The 23,346-nt window shown below is 37.9% G+C and overlaps 4 protein-coding genes across 5 annotated transcripts in view; 2 read left to right on the top strand and 2 right to left on the bottom strand.

The window, feature by feature from the left end:
• The window catches only part of LOC121423164 (DNA (cytosine-5)-methyltransferase 3A-like), a 63,047-nt gene that overhangs the window by 35,630 nt on the left and 4,071 nt on the right, over positions 1-23,346 (bottom strand). Inside the window, exons 1-7 of one of the 2 annotated variants that reach the window (XM_041618469.1) lie at positions 13,673-13,964; positions 11,310-11,375; positions 10,649-10,750; positions 7,152-9,530; positions 4,843-4,953; positions 1,570-1,656; positions 699-860 (exon numbers count right to left, since the gene is read on the bottom strand). In XM_041618469.1, coding sequence (XP_041474403.1) covers positions 699-860; positions 1,570-1,656; positions 4,843-4,953; positions 7,152-9,530; positions 10,649-10,750; positions 11,310-11,330 — 2,862 coding nt within the window. In that variant the 5' untranslated portion in view covers positions 11,331-11,375; positions 13,673-13,964. Of the gene's footprint in view, positions 1-698; positions 861-1,569; positions 1,657-4,842; positions 4,954-7,151; positions 9,531-10,648; positions 10,751-11,309; positions 11,376-13,672; positions 13,965-23,346 lie in introns of those variants that run through there. The other variant, XM_041618470.1, reaches the window with a different exon arrangement.
• On the bottom strand, positions 16,197-17,087 carry LOC121423171 (histone H3, embryonic). Its single transcript, XM_041618483.1, has one exon. It carries the CDS (start codon positions 17,025-17,027, stop codon positions 16,617-16,619), a length of 411 nt encoding a protein of 136 aa, XP_041474417.1. The 5' UTR covers positions 17,028-17,087; the 3' UTR covers positions 16,197-16,616.
• On the top strand, positions 18,060-19,062 carry LOC121423169 (histone H4). Its single transcript, XM_041618482.1, has one exon. It carries the CDS (start codon positions 18,088-18,090, stop codon positions 18,397-18,399), a length of 312 nt encoding a protein of 103 aa, XP_041474416.1. The 5' UTR covers positions 18,060-18,087; the 3' UTR covers positions 18,400-19,062.
• Positions 20,115-21,724, top strand: LOC121423168 (late histone H2B.L3-like). The gene has a single exon (XM_041618481.1). It carries the CDS (start codon positions 21,059-21,061, stop codon positions 21,428-21,430), a length of 372 nt encoding a protein of 123 aa, XP_041474415.1. The 5' UTR covers positions 20,115-21,058; the 3' UTR covers positions 21,431-21,724.

Genomic DNA, 23,346 nt, shown 5'->3' with positions numbered 1-23,346 from the left:
GAACCCGTCTACTAGACAGTTCTCAAAATCAAGCTAATAAATTGCTACTTGTATCTAAATTAGAGTTTTTCATCCTATATTGTGGTCTGTTTCAGGGTTTTTGAGGACAGATACAGGCACTCATACACATGTTTCGTCTCAGTTTGAGAATTTTTTAAATCAGCTGCTCACAAAGTTAAACGATCCCTTTAAGGAGGATGATGATCCACATTATTCACACTGCATTCATTCCCTTTCAATTATTTATATTTCAATTCAATAATTGTGTATTGTAATTTCATAATGTCAATTTTTGTATATACTTCAAATGTGATTAATAATAATAATGGGTATTTAGAGGTGCTAAAAACAAAAAGTACCATAGCGCGTACAAAGTAGGAATAACAATTTAACATTTGCAATAATTACTACAATATTCAAGATATAAAGGGAAATATTAATTATTGAGAAAAAGGGTATGTCTTAAGGGAAGACTACTATGTCAATTGTATCATAAATGTAAATACGAAATTAAAATTGAAAGTGGAAAAAGAATTGAATTATGCAATGTGAAATATTATCATCCAAAGTGGACGTGAGGTTTCACATACCTACATGAACCCTTACTCATATGCCATTCTGTCTTATCTTGCTCGATATCTTTTAACTTTTTTATGGATACATTTTTATGGTCATATCAGTATTTTTGAGGATGTTACCAGTGTAAACTTCCCATCGCCAAACCACTGGATCCATCTGGTCAGAGGAGGAGGGGGTTCCCGGATGTTCCTCTCATAGTGATGGACAATCTGACCGGGCCACCAGCAGAAACCTTTCAATTTACCAAACACCAACTGTCCTCTGCAGAATGAATCTGTAGACTGGAAAGAAAATACAATATAGCTATGATTAAAAAGATGGAATTGAACCCAAAGAGTGCCCAAATACTTTCATTCTGAAAATCATCTAGAATGACCCTTTTCCTAACACAAAAAGATGTTTTCTATGGCCTGGCAAATGTGTTGAAAACGTCTAAATTCAAACTTTAGTGTAAAGTGGCATCACTGGATAATCTATTGAATTATTCCTTCTGATCAATGCATGAAAAAAAAACTCTTCTGGAGGGTACTCATTTCATGATCAGTGATTTCCACTGGCGAATTTTCCTAAGCCATTCAGATGCAAGGATAAAATGCACCCCAGGAGATTTAGAATTTGAGAGGGCAGACATACTTTTTCTCAATACTTTGCAATGGTAACGTAAATCCCTGGTGTGACTAATGGCAGAAAAATCTTGATAATTCCACAAAACTGAAGAACATGACAGAGCTGCATGAAAATGTCAAAATAAAATAACTCTTTTCCTTTTTCGCCACCCTTCCTCTTTTCATTCTCACAACTTTCCTTCTGCTCAATGCCATTCCTCTCTTTCCTCCCCTCTCTCTCCCCCTCCTCCTCCCTCCCTTCTTCTTCTCATTTTCTAACTTCTATCCATCTTCTTCACCTTCTTCAGAAATCCCTCCTTGGCCCGAAACCTTCTTCTATTTTCCCATAAAATATATCTCAATGCCAAGCCTTCTAGAAACTTACATCATTTCCTTCACCATCCTGAACTTTGACCTTTGTTTTTCTGCTTGCTTCCTTTCCCTCACTTTCTTTTTCATCCAGAGGAGGTGGCTATCAAATTGAGAATTGAAAATAAAATCACTTTGAAGAAAAACAAAAAGCTGCAATTTATCCCGGGGGGGGGGGGGCACTCGACCAAAAAAGTGGTGGGGGTGTGCCGCGGTCGAGACAAAAAACGGGGGCCTCGGAGCGGGCTAATTGTAAAAAGGAGGGTCCTCGGAACGGGCTTCGGAACTACAAATGTTTGTGAAAACGGGGGTCCTTGGAACGAGTCGCCTGCATGTGAGTGCGCATATGCATCCCCATGGAACGGGCATATACATGTACGTGCATACAGCTAACCCGGCGGCACGGGCGCCGGGTGCGCTAGCACATAGGCAATGGTCGGACATCGCTCAGCAGCCGCTTTTCACCAAAATTGCGGCTCATTGTAGCAGATCAATGCGACCGGAACAGAAAATATGCGAAGCTTCGGAGCGGATTTCTTTCTTCGCTTTTCACGATAAGAAGAAAATGCTATGCCTTGGAGCGGCTTTCTCTGTTCTTTTTCTCAATAAGACAAAAATGCTATGCCTTGGAACGGAAATTTGAGTGTAAAAATGGGGGTCCCCTCTGCGGCACATACCCACTATGCATTATATACTGAGTGCCCCCCCCCCCGGGAATTTATCATTGTCACATCAAATGGATGATATTGTTTCAAGCAGTTCTCTACTTAAAGGACAAGTCCACCCCAACAAAAACTTGATTTGAATAAAAAGAGAAAAATTCAACAAGCATAACACTGAAAATTTCATCAAAATCGGATGTAAAATAAGAAAGTTATAACATTTCAAAATTTCGCTTCATTTCACAAAAACAGTTATATGAACGAGCCAGCTGCATCCAAATGAGAGAGTCGATGATGTCATTCACTCACTATTTCTTTTGTTTTTTATTGTTTGAAATATGAAATATTTTGATTTTCTCGTCATTGTCATGTGAAATGAAGTTTCATTCCTCCCTGAACACGTGGAATTCCATTATTTTAACATTTTGTGCTTCAGGCAAGGAGGTCCTAATCGTCAAATTCGTAAAAATTGAAATATTGTATAATTCAAACAATAAAAAACAAAAGAAATAGTGAGTGACATCATCAACTCTCTCATTTGGATGTAACTGGCTCGTTCATATAACTATTTTGTTAAAAATAAGCGAAACTTTGAAATGTCATAACTTTCTTATTTTACATCCGATTTTGATGAAATCTTCAGCATTGTGCTTGTCTGAATTTTCTCTATTGATTCAAATCAACATTTTTCTGAGGTGGACTTGACCTTTAAAATAGCTGTCTCAAGCATTTTATCCGACTTACTAGTTTACATGCTTTATGTATAATACAATTCCCAGTCTAAGCCAATATTATTTATTTCTATGTTACATTTAACTGTAGTATATCATTTATATCATATGAAGTTTTAAAGGGGAATCCAGCCTTGGCCATAGAATGTTGTGTTGGGAAGGGGAAAAATGAATTAAACAGAATGGTGAAAGTTTGAAAGAAATCGGACAAGCAATAAGAAAGTTATAGCTGCTTTAAAATTGAGATCACTAATACCATGTAGATATCAAATTGGCAACTGGGTAAGTAAATTATGACAAGGGGCAAGGACAACTTTCCCATAGGCCATGTTCTTTATTATCAGGGATTTGTGGTTTTCTCCTAATTACCCATTCCCCTGGGGCCGTAATCTAAATATAACCCAGGTAGTATATTGTTTAATGTCCTCATGAAAGAAAAATACAATTTGAAATCAAACTTTTGGGGAAAATGACATTTTAGCCATAATATGTATTGAAGTACACGGAAGAGTAGTCCTTGCCTTACATCACTATGACATCACATAAGCGGCCAATTTGAAGTCTCCATAGATATAGTGATTACCAATATTTACAAATTTTAAAAATTCATAACTTTCTTGTTATTTGTCCAATATTGTTCAAACTTTCACCTATCAACTTGTCTGATTTTTCTTTTTCTTATAAAAACAAATTTTTATTTGGGTTGGATTCCCCTTTAATTTATTCATGATTTATCAATAAAATGCAGAAACTCCTGCAACCCCCCCCCAAATTAAACCCCATAAATATAGCTTGAATGAACATATAAGTAACTTTGCCAAAGTAAAATATTTTGGAACAGTATTAGAAATCTCTAGGACTTCGGAGAAATGCATTGCATAAAAGTGAACAAGTGGAATGCCTCTGGCCGTCTCACCTGCATCACGCGGTTCAATATAGCATCAGTGCTGACTTTCAAAACTACTCTAACTCGCACAAGATGTTCAGTGATACATGGTTACTTTTATGTCCACTTTTTATGAACTAGAACAATAAACTTACAGAGATATGATGGTTATTCAACAAAAAAACCCAACATGGCCAAAGTTCATTGACCTTACATGACCTTTGACCTTGATCATGTGACTTGAAACTCGCACAGGATGTTCAGTGATACTTGATTACTCTTATGTCCAAGATTCATGAATCAGATCCATAAACTTTCAAAGTTATGATGGTAATTCAACAGATACACCCAATACGGCCAAAGTTCATTGACCTTTGACCTTGGTCATGTGACCTGAAATGTGCACAGGATGTTCAGTGATACTTGATTACTCTAATGTCCAAGTTTAACGAACTAGACCAATAAACTTTCAAAGTTATGATGGTAATTCAACAGATACCCCCAATTCGGCCAAAGTTCATTGACCCTAAATGACCTTTGACCTTAATCATGAGAGCTGAAACTTGCACAAAATGTTCAGTGATGCTTGATTACTATTATGTCCATGTTTCATGAATCAGATCCATAAACTGTCAAAGTTATAATGGGAATTCAACAGATACCCCCAATTCAGCCAAAGTTCATTGACCCTAAATGACCTTTGACCTTGGTCATGTGACATAAAACTCACACAGGATGTTCAGTGATAATTGATTAACCTTATGTCCAAGTTTCATGAACTAGGTCCATATATTTTCTAAGTTATGATGACATTTCAAAAACTTAACCTCAGGTTAAGATTTGATGTTGACGCCGCCGCCGCCGTCGGAAAAGCGGCGCCTATAGTCTCACTCTGCTATGCAGGTGAGACAAAAATGAAAAATGCATAAAAGACAATGAATGCATAACAAGATAACATTTAAAACAGCAGAATTAAAGAAGAGAAGAAAAAAAGGAGTATAGATGATTACCATAGCAACAGCTCTTGGTTCTTTTTTTCTCCATCTCCTGATCCTATTAGGAGAGAGAGCAGCAAGGGAGGAGCCAACATCATCCGAAGCCTCTTTTGATGATGGATGCATCTAAAATGGTGCCATATCACAAGATAGATATTGAAAAAATAAAAATTTGTAAAAAAAAAAACATCCTTGATTTTGAGTATTTCTTTACCCCTTCCCCCATTGTTGCATCAAGTATCTCAAAGATATGATATCAGTAGAATATCAGCAATATGAAAAAAATAACATCGAGATGATGTGGAAGCGGTTCATCGTGGTGAAGGATTGAGTAGAAGAACTAACATCCTGATTTAAACTATTTCTTTACCCTTTCCCCCATTGTTGCATCATTTCTAAAATACGTTATCACAGAAATAATAGCATTATCTCGTCAAAATATAGCTAGAAATATAACACTATTTAATGATAGTAAGCAAATAATCACCGTTGGTGAAGGTGATAGGCAAACTATCACTTACGAGGCAAGTTGAATGTAGCTATTTTTCAAAGCGAAGCTGAGGAAAGATAGGGTGTATATCCAGCTTGCCTAGGAAGTGATAGTTTGCCCCATCACCTGAAATCAAGAGGTGATTATATGCTTTATATTCTTAATCGGGAACCAATATAAATGAATAAACCGATATCAATGTCTCCAGAAGAATTTTTTTTAAATCGAGGTTTCCTTAAAAAAAAAATCAATCAAGACGATTATGATTGTTTTATTGCTATCGTGCGCATGCAACTGTGCGCAGGCATCCAAAATCTTTTTTTTTGTAATTCATGTTTTATTGATCCTTTTCATCAAAATATACATAACAAAACATTCATGAAATAATGGATCATCCGAGATCTTGCTTCAGCAAGATTTATTTTGACCTCACAAAAGAATTTTACTGTCACAACAATCGAGGGGCAATGCATTTTCATTTTGTGCAAAGTTTTACTGCTAGCGCGTATGTACACTGCACGCGCCCACCTAGCTAGATCTTGCTTGATCGTAACTGCAGATGGACCCAAAATTGAGCAGCAATGACCTCTTCATTTTGAGCGTACTCAAACTTATTCATAACGTGTTATAACCCGATGGGCGGAAAAAGATCAGCAAAACAAAAAAGGTCCATCACGGCAAGTGAAGATTGATGAGGAAACTACCCTATGTCACATGACGAACTTCTAACCAATCCTACTAGCAAGGCTCGCTCTTATATGCGGAATATAATTCACAATATTTTACATCAAAATGTCATGGAGCATCAAAAGTACTGTGGCCAATTAGTCAAGGCGCCTGGTAAACATACAGTATGAAAAGTCTGGGGTTCAATCCCCCTCTGTGGCATCCTGGGAAAGGCATAAAGGGGAAGGCGGGGTAAGTTGAGCATAGGGTCAAGTTGAGTTTGAGTACGCTAATAATGAATGAGTCAGACAATGTGGTGGTGTCATGTATTGATGACCCATTGCATAACCCCTAACCCCACCACACTGTTTTCAACTTTAAAACAGAAATGACTTTTTTAGAGGGAAAAATACAAATTTCAGTCAAAAAAGTGCTTTTTACCCACAGACATCTTTAAATATATTCTAGAAATAAGAACAATATTGTTAGTCCAGGTATGGATTCTCACTCTTGTCATAGTCTTTTACATGACGGGTGCATAAGAAATGTGTGGATGTGAAAATACCGCAAAAGGTTCGGACGGGGCTAATTTAAGCCAACCAACATGGGGCAAGTTGAGCCATGGTAATTCTTATGGTAATATATAATAAAAAAAATTAAAAACATAAAAAGCCATTGATATGCAGGCAGAAAGGAGCAAATTCACATGACGGTTCTTTTCCTTTTAGAAGATGTTAGTATTTATAGAGAATTAGCAAGTGAAAAGACTTTAAATGAAAAATTGACATCCTGGTTCTTTCCACATACATTTTGTACATAGTTTTTGTGGCTCAACTTACCCCAGACGGTGGCACAACTTACCCCACAGATGGGGCAAGTTGAGCCATTCGACATCGTTTTTGTCAAAGGTCACAACAACTTCTAGTGTGGGGGTAGAAAGTTATATATAGGTGAAAAATATTTCCCAAGAATCAAATTTAAAGGCAAGGTACTTATTTCTACAATATTACTAGTCATATCAATTCTAACATGCAAAATGCAAAAAAGTGTCACAACTTACCCCGCCTTCCCCGACTTATTCAGTGCTATTTCTTCATACAGGAATTAAATAAAATTCTTGAAGCCATATTTGTATCAACAGAAATAAAAACTTAATGATACTCCTCACCATAGAATGACCGTGCTGCAGGAGACTCTGGGACCTATCCTTCTTTGGTGATACCTTCTGTGCTCCTTTCTTTGGTGTCTTAGAGTCCCCGCCAACCTGGAACAGTTTGACCATCTGAGGGCGCTGTCTCAGCGAATGCTCCCATCCACCAGCTCCTCGTGCAACGTCTCCATGAGGCTTTCTGGATCGAACAGCTTTCTTTATTTTTTCTGGTTTATGTTTCTTCACATCCTTCTCAACTGACATGTTATCAATCACTTCATCCTTTTCAACTGGTAGAATTTCAGTCATTTCCTCCGACTTCTTGATACTGACAACTTGATTACTGACCTCTTGTCCTCTGATAGAGGCCTGAGAAGAACATTCTGTGCTTGAGTCATGTCGTACAGCTGGGCTTTGATAACCTTCTTGACCAGAGGGTAGGCTTTGTCCTTCTCCTATGCTGCTGCTAGGTTGATTGTCTTCCCCATTAGCCTGTGAAGATTCTTCTCTCTCTTCAAGGCTGCCAAGATCCATTGAGGTGCCAAGTGCCTCATCCAACTCCTTGACACAATGTTCACTCTGTTCATGTACTTGGACACCAGAGCACTGATCATCTGATCCAATCGCTGTTTCTACTTCTATTACATCCTCTACTCGATGGACTTCTACCTCTTCTGAGCCTACTTCAGGTACATCTGTGTTTTCCTCATTACCTTGTCTTGCAGGCTGCTTCAGTTGAGTGTCGGTTAGATAGTCCACTAGCTGGACACGGCAAGGCGATGTGACTGGATTCTCAAGGCTGGACCAATCACCAGTGGGCAGAATTCTTCCAAAGACAGGACTCTTGGGCAGTGGTGAACATTTGTTAGAGGATACATCTTTACCTGGTGAGGTAGATTTCTTACGTTTAGGACGTGATTTCTCCTTATGTCCTTTGGTCTTGTGTTTCTTGTGAAACTGATCTACAGTTTCCACTGAACTGCAACTGCCAATATCTATCTGCGTTGAACTTGATGATCTCTTACTTTTTTTAGGTGATTTGTACTTGTGCTTCTTGACCTTGTGGGATTTGTCTGCATTTCCTAGTGAGTTGAAATCATTGTTGGCCTGAGAATCATCTTCTTCTGGTTTTTTATCACCAAAAACAGCCATATCTAATCGTCTCGCACGACAGGATTTCTTACTCTTTTTAGGTGACTTGCCTTTGTGCCTCTTGACCTTGCTTGACTTGTCTACCTTCTCCCGAGAGCTGCAAGCCTTCTCATCATTAGAACTGCCCTCTGCAGCTGCTCTTTCAACATGCAGCAAGTTTAAGCCTGGCAACAAGTTGTCAAGGCAATCATCAGGTACACTTTCATCCAACAAAGAACTATTCACCACATCTGCAAGTCCGTCTCCAAGCAAAGGAGGGTTTCCCTGGCCTGATTTCCCAGTGTTGTTCTTTTCAGTAAAGCCTTGAATGCTCTCAAACCTAAGACCTGGGAAAGGGGCAGTTCCTGTGTTTCCTTGCGAAGAAGATGGAACAACAGTTAGGTCTGAAGCGCAAGAATAGTTTCCTTCTGCAAGCATGGGGTCTTGATCTATGAACAGATTCAACTGGCCAGACTCTCCATCAGACTCCATAACCGGTGGACTATGTGATCTTACGGAAGTTATCCCTGTACACCTCAACAGCATCACCTTTTCCGGTTTGAGAACCTCACCGTGTTTCTGACCGGACTCAAGAACCTCCCCTTCATCTGTAGGTATGCTCATTTCACTGTCTTCTGCCTGGGTTTGCAATTCTTCCTGCAAGTAATTCCCTGACACACTTCCTTCCTCTGGCGCCACCTTACGTAGAACCTTTCTTGGTTGCAGTGATTTGCGCTTGTTTCTCCAAAGTGGCCCATGCTTCTGGAGCTCATAGTTCAACTCTGACTCTCTGTCAAAAGTAGTACTCGACTCACTGCTGGACAACGATGCTTGTTCCCCTTGTGCCTTTGGATTTCCCTGGAACGATTCATTCTGAGGTCCTAAGGTGGATGACACAGTACTATCATCAATCAGTCCATGCTTGTTACTGGCTGGACCTTGCAGGGGTACATACTGCATCTTCTGATCTAGTGGAAAGTCACTGGGTCCACTCTTTGTGCCACTCAGAAGAGACGAAGTGCTCTGGGAAGATACTGTTTCAGTTCTCATGAGTTTGGTTGTATTTTCTGGTTGCAATTCCTGCTCTTTTATCATCTTATCTTCATCTTTCATCAGAATATTTGATGACACCTCTCCCTGATCTTCTTGAGCTCTCTTGAACCTCTTATTCTCTCCTCTATCATCACCAGGAGACAGCTTATGCTTTCCTCTGAATACCCTGCTTGGAGATCCTTTCTGCTGTGATTTTCTTTGGGATGACCCACTCTGAGATAGAAATAGACAATAGGGTCACATAAGTATTAGAATATTGTTCTTGACAGTGATCTCTCTTCATGAATTTCATGGAAAATATAATGATCTAGCCATGCATAGAATCAAGTTAATCCATCTACAGGACCTTCTTGTTTCTTGTTCCATTATTTGTCTTCACCCCATACATTTTTGTCAATAGTATGTTTGACATAAAGCATAAAATGTAAAAAGGGGAGTTGAATCAGCCCCCCCCCCCCCGTCTGATTAGAGTTAAAGGTCTAATCAGCAAAACAAAACACTGAGGTCAGGCATTCTGATACTGAGAACAACAAATACAAACTAAATCATGAGCAAAGCTAAACAAAAAAAATATATATAAAAGTTATCAAAGTACAAGCTTTTAATGCAATAACACACTTCAACTGTTATCTTGGCATTGTATCTAGAACACTCAAGAGGGTTTTTTCAAGATTTTTTTTTTTTTTTTGGGGGGGGGTGAATTTGAGGATTATTGCATTAAGATTAGGAACTTTTATTACTAAAATATTTATATGTGCATGATTTAAAAAGTATTGAATGTCAGCTTGACTTATCATCAAATACTGATTCCTACATACAGTACCCTTCAAAGTTTATTTGGTTAGGGCATTAGTACGAAATAATTTAAACCCTGCAATGAATTTAGAGAGCTAACATGTCACTAGATATTTAGCTGAACTGATAAATGGGAAAATGGTCTGAAATGAGCAAACAATAAGCCAGTTCACAGTTGTAAACTGCGCACCAGCAGAAAAAGGTAATTTGAGCGATTTCCAATGAAGTTGGCTTTCAAATTCACTGACATAGGCATTTGTGATTTGGTGATTATTCATGTATTCCTTTCAAAATATTCCTCACATCCAAGCTGAAGAGTAATAAATAGAGCCTTCATAATCACTGGTATTTGACAGTTGCCTAAACAATAATACAATGCCTTTCGTTCTTAGAATTTGAATACTCTACCGGTAAAGCTTACGCAACATCTACATTTGAAAATGTGCTTATCCTATTCCTAATGAAAAATCACAAAGGTCATTTGAGAAAAGTTGATCATGAGCTAACCGTGAACTGGCTTATTATTATAATCTTACCCTAAGAAGACGGAGAAAAGCAAGACCATGCTTGACAGAGATACGAGCTGACATACGCTTCTGTTTGGGTGCATCCCATGTACTGTAGGTCCGCAGGAGCTCCTTTAGGATTCAATCACAATAGGCATTTGAAATATTATTACATTGGTTACTTTCCTTTGTGTTCCATTCAGACCTTGATAAGTCTAGTAAAACACAATTCTTGGCACAGCAATTGTGGAGCCTTGTGGCCCAGTGGATTAGTCTTCGGATTCTGAAACAGAGGGTCTTGGGTTCGAGTCCCAGCCATGGCGTAATTTCCTTCGGCAAGAAATTTATTCACATTGTGCTGCACTCGACCCAGGTGAGGTAAATAGGTACCTAGCGGTTGGCAGGAATTTATTCCTTGAAATACCACCATGCTGTGTGGCTGTAAAAGGCTGCGGGGCTAAAGCCAGGGTAATAATATCCAATTAAGTGCAAAGGGACGCATTTGGCAGTGATATGCGCTTTATAAGCATGTTGGCATTACAATTATATTCATACAATTTTGGATGTTGTACCAGTATCAGGTCCCCCCCCTCCATAGGCAAAAATCTCCCCTCCCTTTAAACTCTATTTAACTTCTAATTTCTCACACAGATGTATAATTATTTTGAATAAAAAAATAAAACATAAGTACCTGCTTGCTTGGGAGTCTCATATTGTCTTCAGTGTTACGGTCTCATACATTGACGTAGAACATTGGCTGCAGAAGAGAATGACAAAAGGAAAGTTTGTTTACTTTGAAAATTTGTGTGAAGTTATGAAATAAATCGGATTATTAACTATACAAGGCATTTTAGCACACAGATAAATGTCACATTTCACTCGCTCTTCTCAATCCGGACCAACAGGGTAAACATTTGCCATGTAGCCCTCCCCGTGTTTTGCCCATAGGAATCCTGTACAAAAACAGAGGGCAATATTGGCCATACTTCTGCTAACTGTACGAGGTGAATATGATCGCTTTCAGTATTGGCCCTTAAAGACCCATACTGCCCTCGTCTAAACACTCTGGCCAATATGATTCTTTTACTGGCAATATATTTGATGTTCCCCTCAAGGCCTTTCAATATCATATATCTACTTCTCTATTAAATTTCTGTTGCTAATTTATATAAACTAGTAAAAAAAATTTGTCAGGGTGATCTCACAAAATAATTTGGCCTTATTGTGAAATTTGGATAAGAAAAATGCAATTAAAAAAAATCAAAATTGTATTGAATATAATATTATAAGACCAAGGGCAAGAATGGGAGGAGTGAGGGAGTAAGGAATCACCTTAAAGGTCAAGATATGGTAAGCAAACCTTTTTATTTATCCAATCTTCTTTTTTAATATTAATATTACGGAAAGCCTTATAGGTGTATTTTCAATGTAATACAGTCTGCAGACTCTTCCAACACATACTACTATTACTAGTTTCTATTTCTAGTAGTAGGCTAGATCTACATCTACTAGGCTTAGATCGATCTAGACTATCTGCATTGTCATAGAATGACACAGTGTGAAATTCAGATATTGTTGCTTTTCGAAATTGTTTTTTATTGCATGTACTTGAGTTTATACTAATAACCCCTTCAAGTTCAAGGCAAGGTCACAGCTAAAACAAGACCGTTCGAAGGTACACCGACCTTGCTCAATCCGGAGTTTTCTTCGTTATTTAATACAAAACTGAAAGTACGTTAATTCTGTTCGATTACAGTGTAGTTTATGCTTGATTCCTACATGTATTTCTTCAATGTATTTAAGGTGATTAGGGTCAATTTTAAGCCCGTCTTGAAAGATGGATAATGGAAAATTAAGTTATACAAACGTGTTTAAGATTTTTGCGTACAGAGTGAAAGTGAGTTTAATTTAATATGAAAATCTGTTGTTAATGTTATTAAAGGCAAATGAGAGAAACAAAAAGTCTGATGATAGTTTGTCAGTTATTTGAAAATACGTATTTTGTTTAATTTAGTTCAAAACTCATAAATTTGAGGTTAAATATGAGACCTATTTTTCTTACACTATACACTGAAACACACTTGTACAGACAATTACCTGCGCACATTTTCAAAGAAGAGGAATATTTTCTGATGATTCTTTGGTGATTCAGTTTAAGCTAGTTTCGATTAAGTCGCTTTTTGACAAATATTATGATACTTTGCTACGCCTTACAAATAAAGAAACTGAATAGTGCAGTTTGATTGTAAATAATAGATGTTTAATATTTTCGGAAACAAAACAAATGACATTTCAAAAACATTTCAATGAAAAAAAAGCGTTTGTTTTAATGATAGGTACATAAAAGTGTAATGAATATTATGAAGAGTGAAATTATGAATATCATTTTCAAGTTTATAACCCATTGTAACACTATGTGAAAGGAAGTTAGTATTTGATCAAGAGTCTAAATCTTTGTCGTTTCATTTTTGTTATATGCTACACACACAGTTGTTACAAATATGCTACTTCCAAGTATTGAAGGATATTAAAAGGAATTAGCTAACTTGAGAAAACGCATCCTCTGTGGTTAATGGACTGGTACTGACACGGTCTCAACAACATGCACCATACACAAAAATTCAATAAAATCTTCTGAAACTCACTGAATCACTCTTTTCAAATTTTCGTTTATTCTTCTTCCTGTAAATACTAGTTAAGTACAGACTGCCATTGGCATATTATTTATTTAATGACCTCGAATAATGGAGAGATTTAGCTTCTGCAAGTGAAATCCAATTAATGTATCATGACATATGGCCCATGGAATCGTGAAAATCTCATTGGATATGTCATATTTAAAAAAAAAATTATCACATGCGCTAGCTACTACAGCCTCAATCCATTGCACGTGCTGCAATTGCAAATATACGAGACACCAAACCAGCTACACTATTTTAGAGACCACAACAAGCGAGACGCTTAAGTTTGACCAAAAATCAACAGTGAAACCCGCATGACACATATAACACCTAATTGGGACACATCAATTCTTCTCACTGATCATGTTCTTACCAATATTAACATTGATTGAATTCCTCGATTAGATCCCGGCAATCTAGAACTTATTCTACACAGAGTCTAGTCATGTCTCCAACTTCAGTCTTCAACATGCACCGTATACCGTACCGGTACCTTGCGCTGCCGGTACCGCTCGTGCATGCATAGCGCACGAGCTCACCGAGATCGAGCTAGCTCGGGTAAATTCCACGTGGTACAGGTACGTGCCTGGTAATTTTTGTTTACAAAATAATGTACGACCCCTGTACGACTCGTCCATTATGTAAACAGGTTAAAGAATTAAATTTTGATGTTAAAATGTTACAGATTTTGCCATTTTCATTAATAAGAAACAAATTCAAACTCTTCAAACAAATCTTTCAATCAATAAATTAATCCTCAACATATGGCCTTTACATCAACCAGTGGCTTAATCAGGACTACGGGGGGGGGGGGGCAGCCTATCCCCCTGGCCGATAGTAAATTTCACCGACAAAAAAAAACGGGAAAAGAGAAAAGGGAGGGAGAAAGAAAGGAAAAGGGGACAGAAGTCCAAGTAAGAGGTAAGAGGAGCTAGGAAAAGGGAAAGCTAGGAAATTGACGTAAATAAAATGGAAAACGGAAGGAATTAGCGGGAAAATTAAGGAACGAATAAGAACATAATGGGAAAAATTATTGATAAACAAAAAAAAATCGATTCCGAAATAGTACATTAGCATGATAATTAAGGGGAATAAACAAAAGCGGGAAATAAAGGTAGAATGGAATGCGCCAAATCAGGGGCGGCGATCGGGGGGGGGGCACAGTACGTGCCCCCCACTTTTTGAAGTACCGAATAGGTGCCCTTTTTTACAAAAGAAAAAAATGCCCCCTCGCGAACGTGAACTGTTCCCCTTTCACCCGTTAATATAAGTGCCTTTCCTCGTAAAAGTGCCAATGCAATTTTTACCAACAAAAATGACCCTTTTTAAATATGTCCCGTGTCCTACCTGAGAAGGACCCGTTTTATTTGTGAGCATTATGTGCCCCCCTTGTCTTAATTCTTGTAAGTGCCCTTTTTCGAATCAGTACCCCTTTTTACCCAAGAAAAGTGCCCCTTGCGAACCTGTTATGATTATAGTACCCTTTTCACCATAAGCAGTGGCGTATAAAAATTGCTCCTTAACCCTATCTAGGCCAGGTTAGTTTGGGAGTTCATGGACGGGGGGGGGGGCTCCCAGGCCCCCCCCCAAGATCTCGGCCGTCGACCGCACGATTGCGCCGAAAATTGGCACGCGGGATGCCTGGGACATAATCTACAAGATTGTATAGTAATTTATTTCATGCGAATCGCTATTAAGTGATTATGCTAATTTATGCGTAATTAGTATGCGAAATACTTTTTCCTCTAACTCCCTAAATAAAGCTCCAAATGTACTAATTTTCAGTATACAAACTCTTCGTGGTGTTCTTAGCAAGTGTACATGAAAAAAATTGGGATATCAAATCATTTTCTTATGTATTTTATTGTTTTTTGCAATTTCTTATGTATTTCTTTGTTTTTTGACCTTTTGTTTTTCATTGTTTTTTTCAATGAAATTTGTTGGGGACTCTTCTGTGATCATAAAAAGCATAAAATAAATACATTTAGACCAGCAAAACTAAAAATAATCATACATTTATGAATTTTGGTTGAAAACACAATTTGCATTGACTTTGTACACGAAATCACGTTTTTGAGCAATTTTCGGTCTGACATGCACTTACATAATGTTGCGTAATTTCGGAACCACGTACCCGGGTGACGCAAAGTTGGTCTCAAAAGTTCTGCAAGACTTGAAAGTAAAAAGTCAGCGAGCGGCGCGGTCAAAAAATATCGCGCGGCGAAAATATTGCGCGATTCGTTGAGGGGGGGGCCTCCGAGCCCCCCCCCCGGCCTAGATAGGGTTAAGGAATAAAGGAAATGAAAAGAAATACCACTCAAGGAGTAATGTCCTATGCTATTACCACGGTAATGTGTAATGCAGTTTCCAACTCATTTTGAAAATCAATCTTGCATGTCTTTACCCATGGATAAATATTCGTGCCAACTTTTGATAAGTCATAAGTGCTAAACTTATTCTCTTCAAGAATCCCAGCCAAACAGTCCATGCAAATATCATTTCTTGCTGCGGGTCTTTTGCATGTTCATCAATTTTTAAAAACAGTTCTGAAAATTTTCTGGGTTAATTCATCAAGCGCTGATTTGATAAGGGAGATACGTACCCTAGCTCTTCATTCATATTTACAAAATCATTAAAATGACCCTTATAGCTTCGCGCTCCCATTACGCCGATGAGATACGTTTACTTTCCATGAAGTCACACAAAATAGTCCTGTCATTTCCCGTTTCAGGTATCAAGTACATCAAAAATGTCAGCTCATACCCCTTGTGCTTATTTATGTGCCTTCGTGGGATTACTTTTCCCTTACATGAATATTCTCGATTTCAGCCCAGGTCTAATTTTCTGCTCACGCTCGCATTGTTTACTTTATAGATGTGCATATTTTTCCTTTTCTCTGCCCCCCCCAAAAAAAAACTAATGCAGATATCAGCCCGGGATATTATCACTCACCGTGCCATTGTCTTAGTTATTGGCGATGAGCCGAATTTTTTAGGGGGCTAGATTGATTTATTACGTGTCGCGTGAAATTTACCAATTGCGAGCGAGCAAAATCAACATTTCTTATTATATTACAAAATTCCATCGTGAAAATCACAGAACGTGATCTTCATAATTTCGCCCCCTTCTTTTCTTACTGATCGACATTAAATAAAAACCGAATACCAGATATCTCTTTGATAATGGCAATGAGACAATTAGTCAACGCTGCTCCCCTACTTCAATACTTATGAAAATAAAAATCAGATTGTGTCTTTCTTGTAAAATTAGTGGCTCTGAAAAGAGCCGGTTTTGCGTTCAAACAAGGTTAAAACGACTTAGGCACGCTCGCCACGGATACGGCGGGCAAGCTGGATGTCCTTTGGCATGATGGTGACACGCTTGGCGTGGATGGCGCAAAGGTTGGTGTCCTCGAAAAGACCGACCAAGTAAGCTTCGCTAGCCTCCTGGAGAGCCATGACGGCGGAGCTCTGGAAGCGGAGCTCGGTCTTGAAGTCCTGAGCGATTTCACGGACCAGACGCTGGAAGGGGAGCTTGCGGATGAGAAGCTCGGTGCTCTTCTGGTAGCGACGGATCTCACGGAGAGCGACGGTTCCGGGCCTGTAACGATGGGGCTTCTTGACTCCGCCGGTGGCTGGGGCGGATTTGCGGGCAGCCTTGGTGGCGAGCTGCTTGCGGGGAGCCTTTCCTCCAGTAGATTTACGTGCGGTCTGCTTGGTACGGGCCATTTTGTTGATTGATCGTTGATGAGACGAAAACTGACTTTTCGAAATTCCCGGCTGATATTTATACCTATGGTATTGCGCGCGTTGATTGGATAGTGAAACTCTCCAGTCCCATTGGTTCACTCGAGGTGACCAATCACGAGGTTCCACTCACGATCGTGGCAACCATCGTCTGCGTGTCGTCTGACACGAATCTAGGATTTAATTTACCATTTTCAGAGTCATTACTCACTAATTTACTATGATATTAACTTAATACGATGTAAAATTCTATTTAGTATGCTATGATGACTAATACTAACATTTTTTGTTGAGGACTTTATTTGTAAATGTAAATTAATAATAGTCTTCAACGCTATACACCTGCCGCACGAAGCGATTACGTATGCAAATGTTTTAGGCCCCGCCTCTGAAATCATATGTCAACCAATGTAAAGCCGGGACATGAATACGGCATTCGAAAGGTTCGAAACATGTTCGTACATAATAAATAATAATATTGCTATTATTTTTGCTTGGTTTCGTATTTTGATATTTTAAACGATAGAGAATGTGTATATTGACGCATGAATCCAGCGAATCGAAGTTAAATATAAAAAAAATAAGGAAAAGTTGCGAAAACTAAGAAAAGAATGTATCTATCATTACGAAAATTTATGCAAATATCCCAGTTGCTCGCGAGGATATCCCGGTCTTCTTTTTGAGTGATACACTGACATATTTTACTAAATATGTAATAATCGGAATTCAAATGATAAGAATGTTAGTATAAAACAATGCGTAACCATCATTTGTACTGTGTATTTACATCATTTTTGCTAATTCTAACACTTTGAGCATTATAACTCATGTATTTTAGTACTACATTGCTACTTCAAGTTACCGCTGATACACGGATGCAAATAACATGTTCTGAAATGTCGCCCTCTACGTTTGATGAACAGAAAGAGAGCTCATTGATCCAGTGAGCATTCTTCCTTCGACGTCCGGAATAGGGGTATATATACCGGACGAAACGTTCATAAAGTCAATTCGACTCGTCGATAACACAAATAACAAAATCATGTCTGGACGTGGCAAAGGAGGTAAAGGACTCGGAAAGGGAGGCGCCAAGCGTCATCGCAAGGTCTTGCGTGATAACATCCAAGGAATCACCAAGCCAGCAATCCGTCGTCTTGCCCGCCGTGGTGGTGTCAAGCGTATCAGCGGTCTCATCTACGAAGAGACCCGTGGTGTCCTCAAGGTCTTCCTTGAGAATGTTATCCGTGATGCCGTCACCTACTGCGAGCACGCCAAGAGGAAGACCGTCACCGCCATGGACGTCGTCTACGCTCTGAAGAGGCAGGGACGTACACTCTACGGATTCGGAGGTTAAGAAGTACATCTCTTCTAACCCATCAACAAAACCGGCTCTTTTCAGAGCCACCAAATACTCAAGAAAGAAACCATTTGAATGTCTCTTCTATTATAAATATGCATGGGTTGGGGAAAAATTAAATTTATGATCACACAATAGCAAAGGTTTCCATTTGGAGGTCCAATATTGTCTTAATTCAGATCAAATCCGTAGGGTTTATTTTTATCCTAAAATTTCCTGTACTGTAGTCCCTCAATAGAATTCCAATGAGATTGGATGTAAAATTTCTTAATTCCCTAGAACAAAGATAGCTATCGTTCCAATATTTTAGCAGTGAAGCGCAATGAAACAAGAGCTATAGACACGGTCGCATTAGGCCACTATGGGTCCATGGTCAGAGACCAGACGTGTACTCTTGGCGGCCAAAAGACGCAGACGTGACCAGAGCTCGAAAATTTGTCTCAATTTGTTTGATAACTTTGGATTACAGGCACACGCGACAATTCCCAGTTGAATTTCAAAGAAAAATGTTAATCTGGAAAAAATGGTGATGAACCTTAGAGTTTGATAACAAAAAAAATACACTTTTCATGCAAATTGTCGCATGTCATACAAGGTGGTCCAATTTCGCGATTAGAGTAAAATTGGTCAAAAAATCTTTTTTTTATGTTATAGGTATTACCATTCTGTAAATAATGACAAAGTTTTAAGTCTCGAATACCTTAATTTTTCCTTAAAATTACTAATTGCCAGCTAATTATTACATAGACGCCAATGTAAATATGAATTTTGAAATGGATTTTCTCAAATTGGACCTGCTGCACATAAAATGGTGTCAAAAGTTAATTGAACTATACTATTTTGCACTTTTAATCTTGAAACATCAATAATTAAATCTGTAAAAAAATCAAATATTATCTGTTATTATATGTATATCAATTACACTAATTAATTAACAATATAATTTCACATTTTTGCCCCAATAATGCCTGTCACTGTTTACATGTATATTCTTGGAAAAATGACTACATCATTTGTATAAGTATTTGTTGGAATGATACCCAACGTTTGTACTGAAAATTAAGTTTAAAAATTAGATAAATAGCAAATTTCTCCAGTTTACTAATAATGAGGTTGCAGATCAGAGCTGATCTACACATGTATTTAATTCCTGCATATTTTCAAAATTGTCATTTAGTTTTATAACATTTAGTAGTTCACTGTCTAGACATAATTATATTTCATATTATATCAAGCTGCTATTTAATTTACATTATTCTATCATTCATCGGCTCCGCCACCCTGTTACTTCAAACTTTATGTGCTATATATAGTTTTTGTTCCTGATATTGTACTGATCTAATCTATAGTCATATATTTAGCCTATAGTTCTAGCTATAAAATAAGATCTTACTCAATAAATTTTGTCAAGATGCTGTGATGTAGCAACAATTTATCCAAGGCACCGTGGGGAAATTGTTCATCCGCCACACTCTTTGCAAATATACCCAACTTGTATGAAATGCGACCAAATACTAACTGGAGTGTTGAAAACATAAAAAGACCAGTTTATTCATTAGCCATTAAAAGCGCAAATTGCCTTTTAATAAAATCGAAAACAGCATGATAATTTTGTGCGAACCTAAATTTTCACTTCGGCGCCATTTTAACTCTACAGGGGTGCAAATTACACACATTGGGAGCGACCTACTTCCAAGATTTGGCGAAGTTTTGTACGCACGCGGTCGTGAATCTTCATAGCCTATTCATTTTGACACTGTTAGGGCTATATGAAAAAAATCTCCCGAGTGAGCACGTGCATAAAATCTGAAATGATCTCTCGATCGGGACTTTTATCTGACATCTCACCAACATAATTCTCACTAATAAACTACCAAAAATATTGATGATGATGAAACTAATGACGATTTCATATTGACAAGGTGATACAAGCGACTATTTTATTAGTTTTGTTGAGGTTTATTGGTCAAAATAAATGAAGCTAATTGGTCGTCAAATGATTATTGTTGGTAAATAGCTGATCGACCAATGTAATAATATGGCCATTAGCACACATTATGAATCTATTGAATTAAAAGGAAGTAAATTTTAATTGAATTAAAAGGGAAGTAAAAAGACAAAAACAACATATATATAATAATATACATAAATAAAAAATGAAGTTTAAAAACATGTCGACAAACGTTTTCAGGAATAAAAGATATCACAAATTCACAATAACTGCAGAATCCTGCATGCATGTGTGCTAAGTGCTTCGATAATATTCTGATATGACTTGATAAAATCATTTCGTTTGACATTTCATAAATGAAATAACTTCAATGCATTTAAAACGAATCTGAATAATGTTTAATATTTCACACATGTTATATACCACTCCCTAGTTTTTTTATCATGGAGATGTATGTTTTTTATACACCACTCTACAACCGAACAAAGGGTAAAACCGTTGGGTATCCCCGCCACCTATTTGCATACGTAATTGAACAGCGCTTGCGCACTACACAGCTCATGGACACGCTGGTCTTGATTGGTGAACGCCAGAGCGCTTACGGTCCTAATTTACATACGCACCCGGTGCTTTCGGACCCAGCGTTTGATATAAATACTCGTCGCATTCAGTTGATCGGTAGTATTCGTCAGAATCTTATTCATCATGCCTGCGAAAGCACAGACCGCTGGAAAGAAGGGATCGAAGAAGGCTAAGGCCCCCAGGCCTAGCGGAGACAAGAAGAGGAGAAGGCGCCGAAAGGAAAGCTACGGAATCTACATCTACAAGGTTCTGAAGCAGGTTCACCCCGACACTGGTATCTCAAGCCGTGCCATGTCCATCATGAACAGCTTCGTCAACGATGTCTTCGAGCGCATCGCCGGTGAGGCATCCCGTCTTGCCCACTACAACAAGAGGTCCACCATCAGCAGCCGTGAGGTCCAGACCGCTGTCCGTCTCCTCCTCCCCGGTGAATTGGCCAAACACGCCGTCTCTGAGGGCACAAAGGCCGTCACCAAGTACACCACCTCCAAGTAAATTTGGTTTGCGCCTCATTTACCAAACGGCTCTTCTCAGAGCCACCAAATCTTCAAGAAAGAATCATTTTGATTAATCTCTAGCTTAACATTTTTTTAAATCTCGCTTACAGAAACTTAGAAATAGTTGAAATAAATCTCATGACAAAGCGAGACCATTTGCAATAAAGCTTCATAGTTCATTTGACAACTCTTTTTTACTCGGTTCCGTATTTTGTCACTCAGTAAAATTCGGAACAATGGTTGAGAAGTCTGGGAAATTGTGTATTTCAAATTTCGAACCTAATCGTGGGAACGTTAAAGGGGAATGGAACCTTTAGAACAAATAGGCTTGTGTAGAAACAGAAAAATCAAAGAATAAGAATAAAGAAAGTTTGAGAAAAATCGGACAATAAATGAGAAAGTTATGAGCATTTAAATATTGCAATCACTAATGCTATGGAGATCCTCCCATTGGCAATGTGACAAGGATGTGTGATGTCACTGATGAACAACTTTCCTTTTGGTGGACTATAAAATACCCTCAAAATGTATCTTTTTGCTTTTTCTTATGATGATACAAACTCTTTATCCATGATGTATTTTAAAAAAATATGTATTACATGCCCTCATGTAGAAAGAACACATGATCTATGGATAGATGTGATAAAAGAGGCAATTCAAGTGAAATATATACTAAAGTAATGGGGAGAGTTGTTCATCAGTGACATCACACATCCTTGTCGCATTGCCAATGGGAGGATCTCCATAGCATTAGTGATTGCAATATTTAAATGCTCATAACTTTCTCATTTATTGTCCGATTTTTCTCAAACTTTTGTTGATCTGTTTCTTTGATTTTTCTGTTTTCACACAAGCTATCTTGTTTCAATGGTTTCATTCTCCTTTAATAATTGGGTTGAAGTCTTTATTTTCTGAAGCGATATAATATCGGGGAAGAAGGAAGAATTATTATGATTTAAAGCTCTCACTTAACTTAAGTTGATTTAATATTGTTTTTCCAGAAACTGTTTAAATTAATTATTTATCATAGTCATGACAAAGCGAGACCCTTAGAACTTTTTGCATTGGCTGCAGCCTTTTTTTGGCTTAGTTCCGTATTTTGTCACTCAATAAAAATCGGAACATTTCGGAATCGGTGACCGACAAGTTATCGAGAAGTCTGGGAAAAAGTAACAATGTAATTGTGTATTTCAAATTTCGAACCTAAATTAAGCTAAGAATCGTAGGAACGTTAATTGGAATGAAGTCTAATGTAGTTTATTTGAATTATTTTCTGAACCGATATTATATTACCAAATTGATTAAAACAAGTCTGAGCTATTTCGGAGATACTCCTTTATTGCATTATAATCATTTTGATGGGGAATTGATAACAATATATGGGTGGGTATCACTGATCTCTCAGTGGTGGGTATAAGGGGCGTTCTGCGAACGGTGCCAGGTAAAAATGGCAGAGGTAAAAATGGCAGAGGTAATAATGGCAGAGGTAATAATGGCGGAGGTAATAATGGCAAAGGTAAAAATGGCAAAAGGTAAAAATGGCAGAGGTAAAAATGGCAGAGGTAAAAATGGCAGAGGTAAAAATGGCAGAGGTAAAAATGGCAGAGGTAAAAATGGCAGAGGTAAAAATGGCAGAGGTAAAAATGGCAGAGGTAAAAATGGCAAAGGTAAAAATGGCAGAGGTAAAAATTATAAAGATAGGCTACATTATGATTATCATCCATGACCGGATTCTTGTCGACGAAATGGGCTATAAAAACTGATTAAATATGTTGTTTATTCATCATTTAAGATCTAAACTCGATCATTTTCTTGCCAAAATGATTTCATTAGTGACTGCATGATGAAAGGATCTTAAGCTCGTAAGCAGAACAACGCTTTACATACAAACCCAACGATTTTTAAATGTAAACA

The sequence above is a fragment of the Lytechinus variegatus genome, chromosome 10 (assembly GCF_018143015.1).
Source record: "Lytechinus variegatus isolate NC3 chromosome 10, Lvar_3.0, whole genome shotgun sequence".
Lineage (NCBI taxonomy): Eukaryota > Metazoa > Echinodermata > Echinoidea > Temnopleuroida > Toxopneustidae > Lytechinus > Lytechinus variegatus.
The sequence above is the reverse complement of the archived record's forward strand: the minus strand, read 5'-3'. Positions and strand labels throughout refer to the sequence as shown.

Bases quoted from the DNA above. Each gene is read 5' to 3' on its own strand.
- LOC121423171 (XM_041618483.1), bottom strand. From the start codon at position 17,027: ATGGCCCGTACCAAGCAGACCGCACGTAAATCTACTGGAGGAAAGGCT.
- LOC121423168 (XM_041618481.1), top strand. From the start codon at position 21,059: ATGCCTGCGAAAGCACAGACCGCTGGAAAGAAGGGATCGAAGAAGGCT.
- LOC121423169 (XM_041618482.1), top strand. From the start codon at position 18,088: ATGTCTGGACGTGGCAAAGGAGGTAAAGGACTCGGAAAGGGAGGCGCC.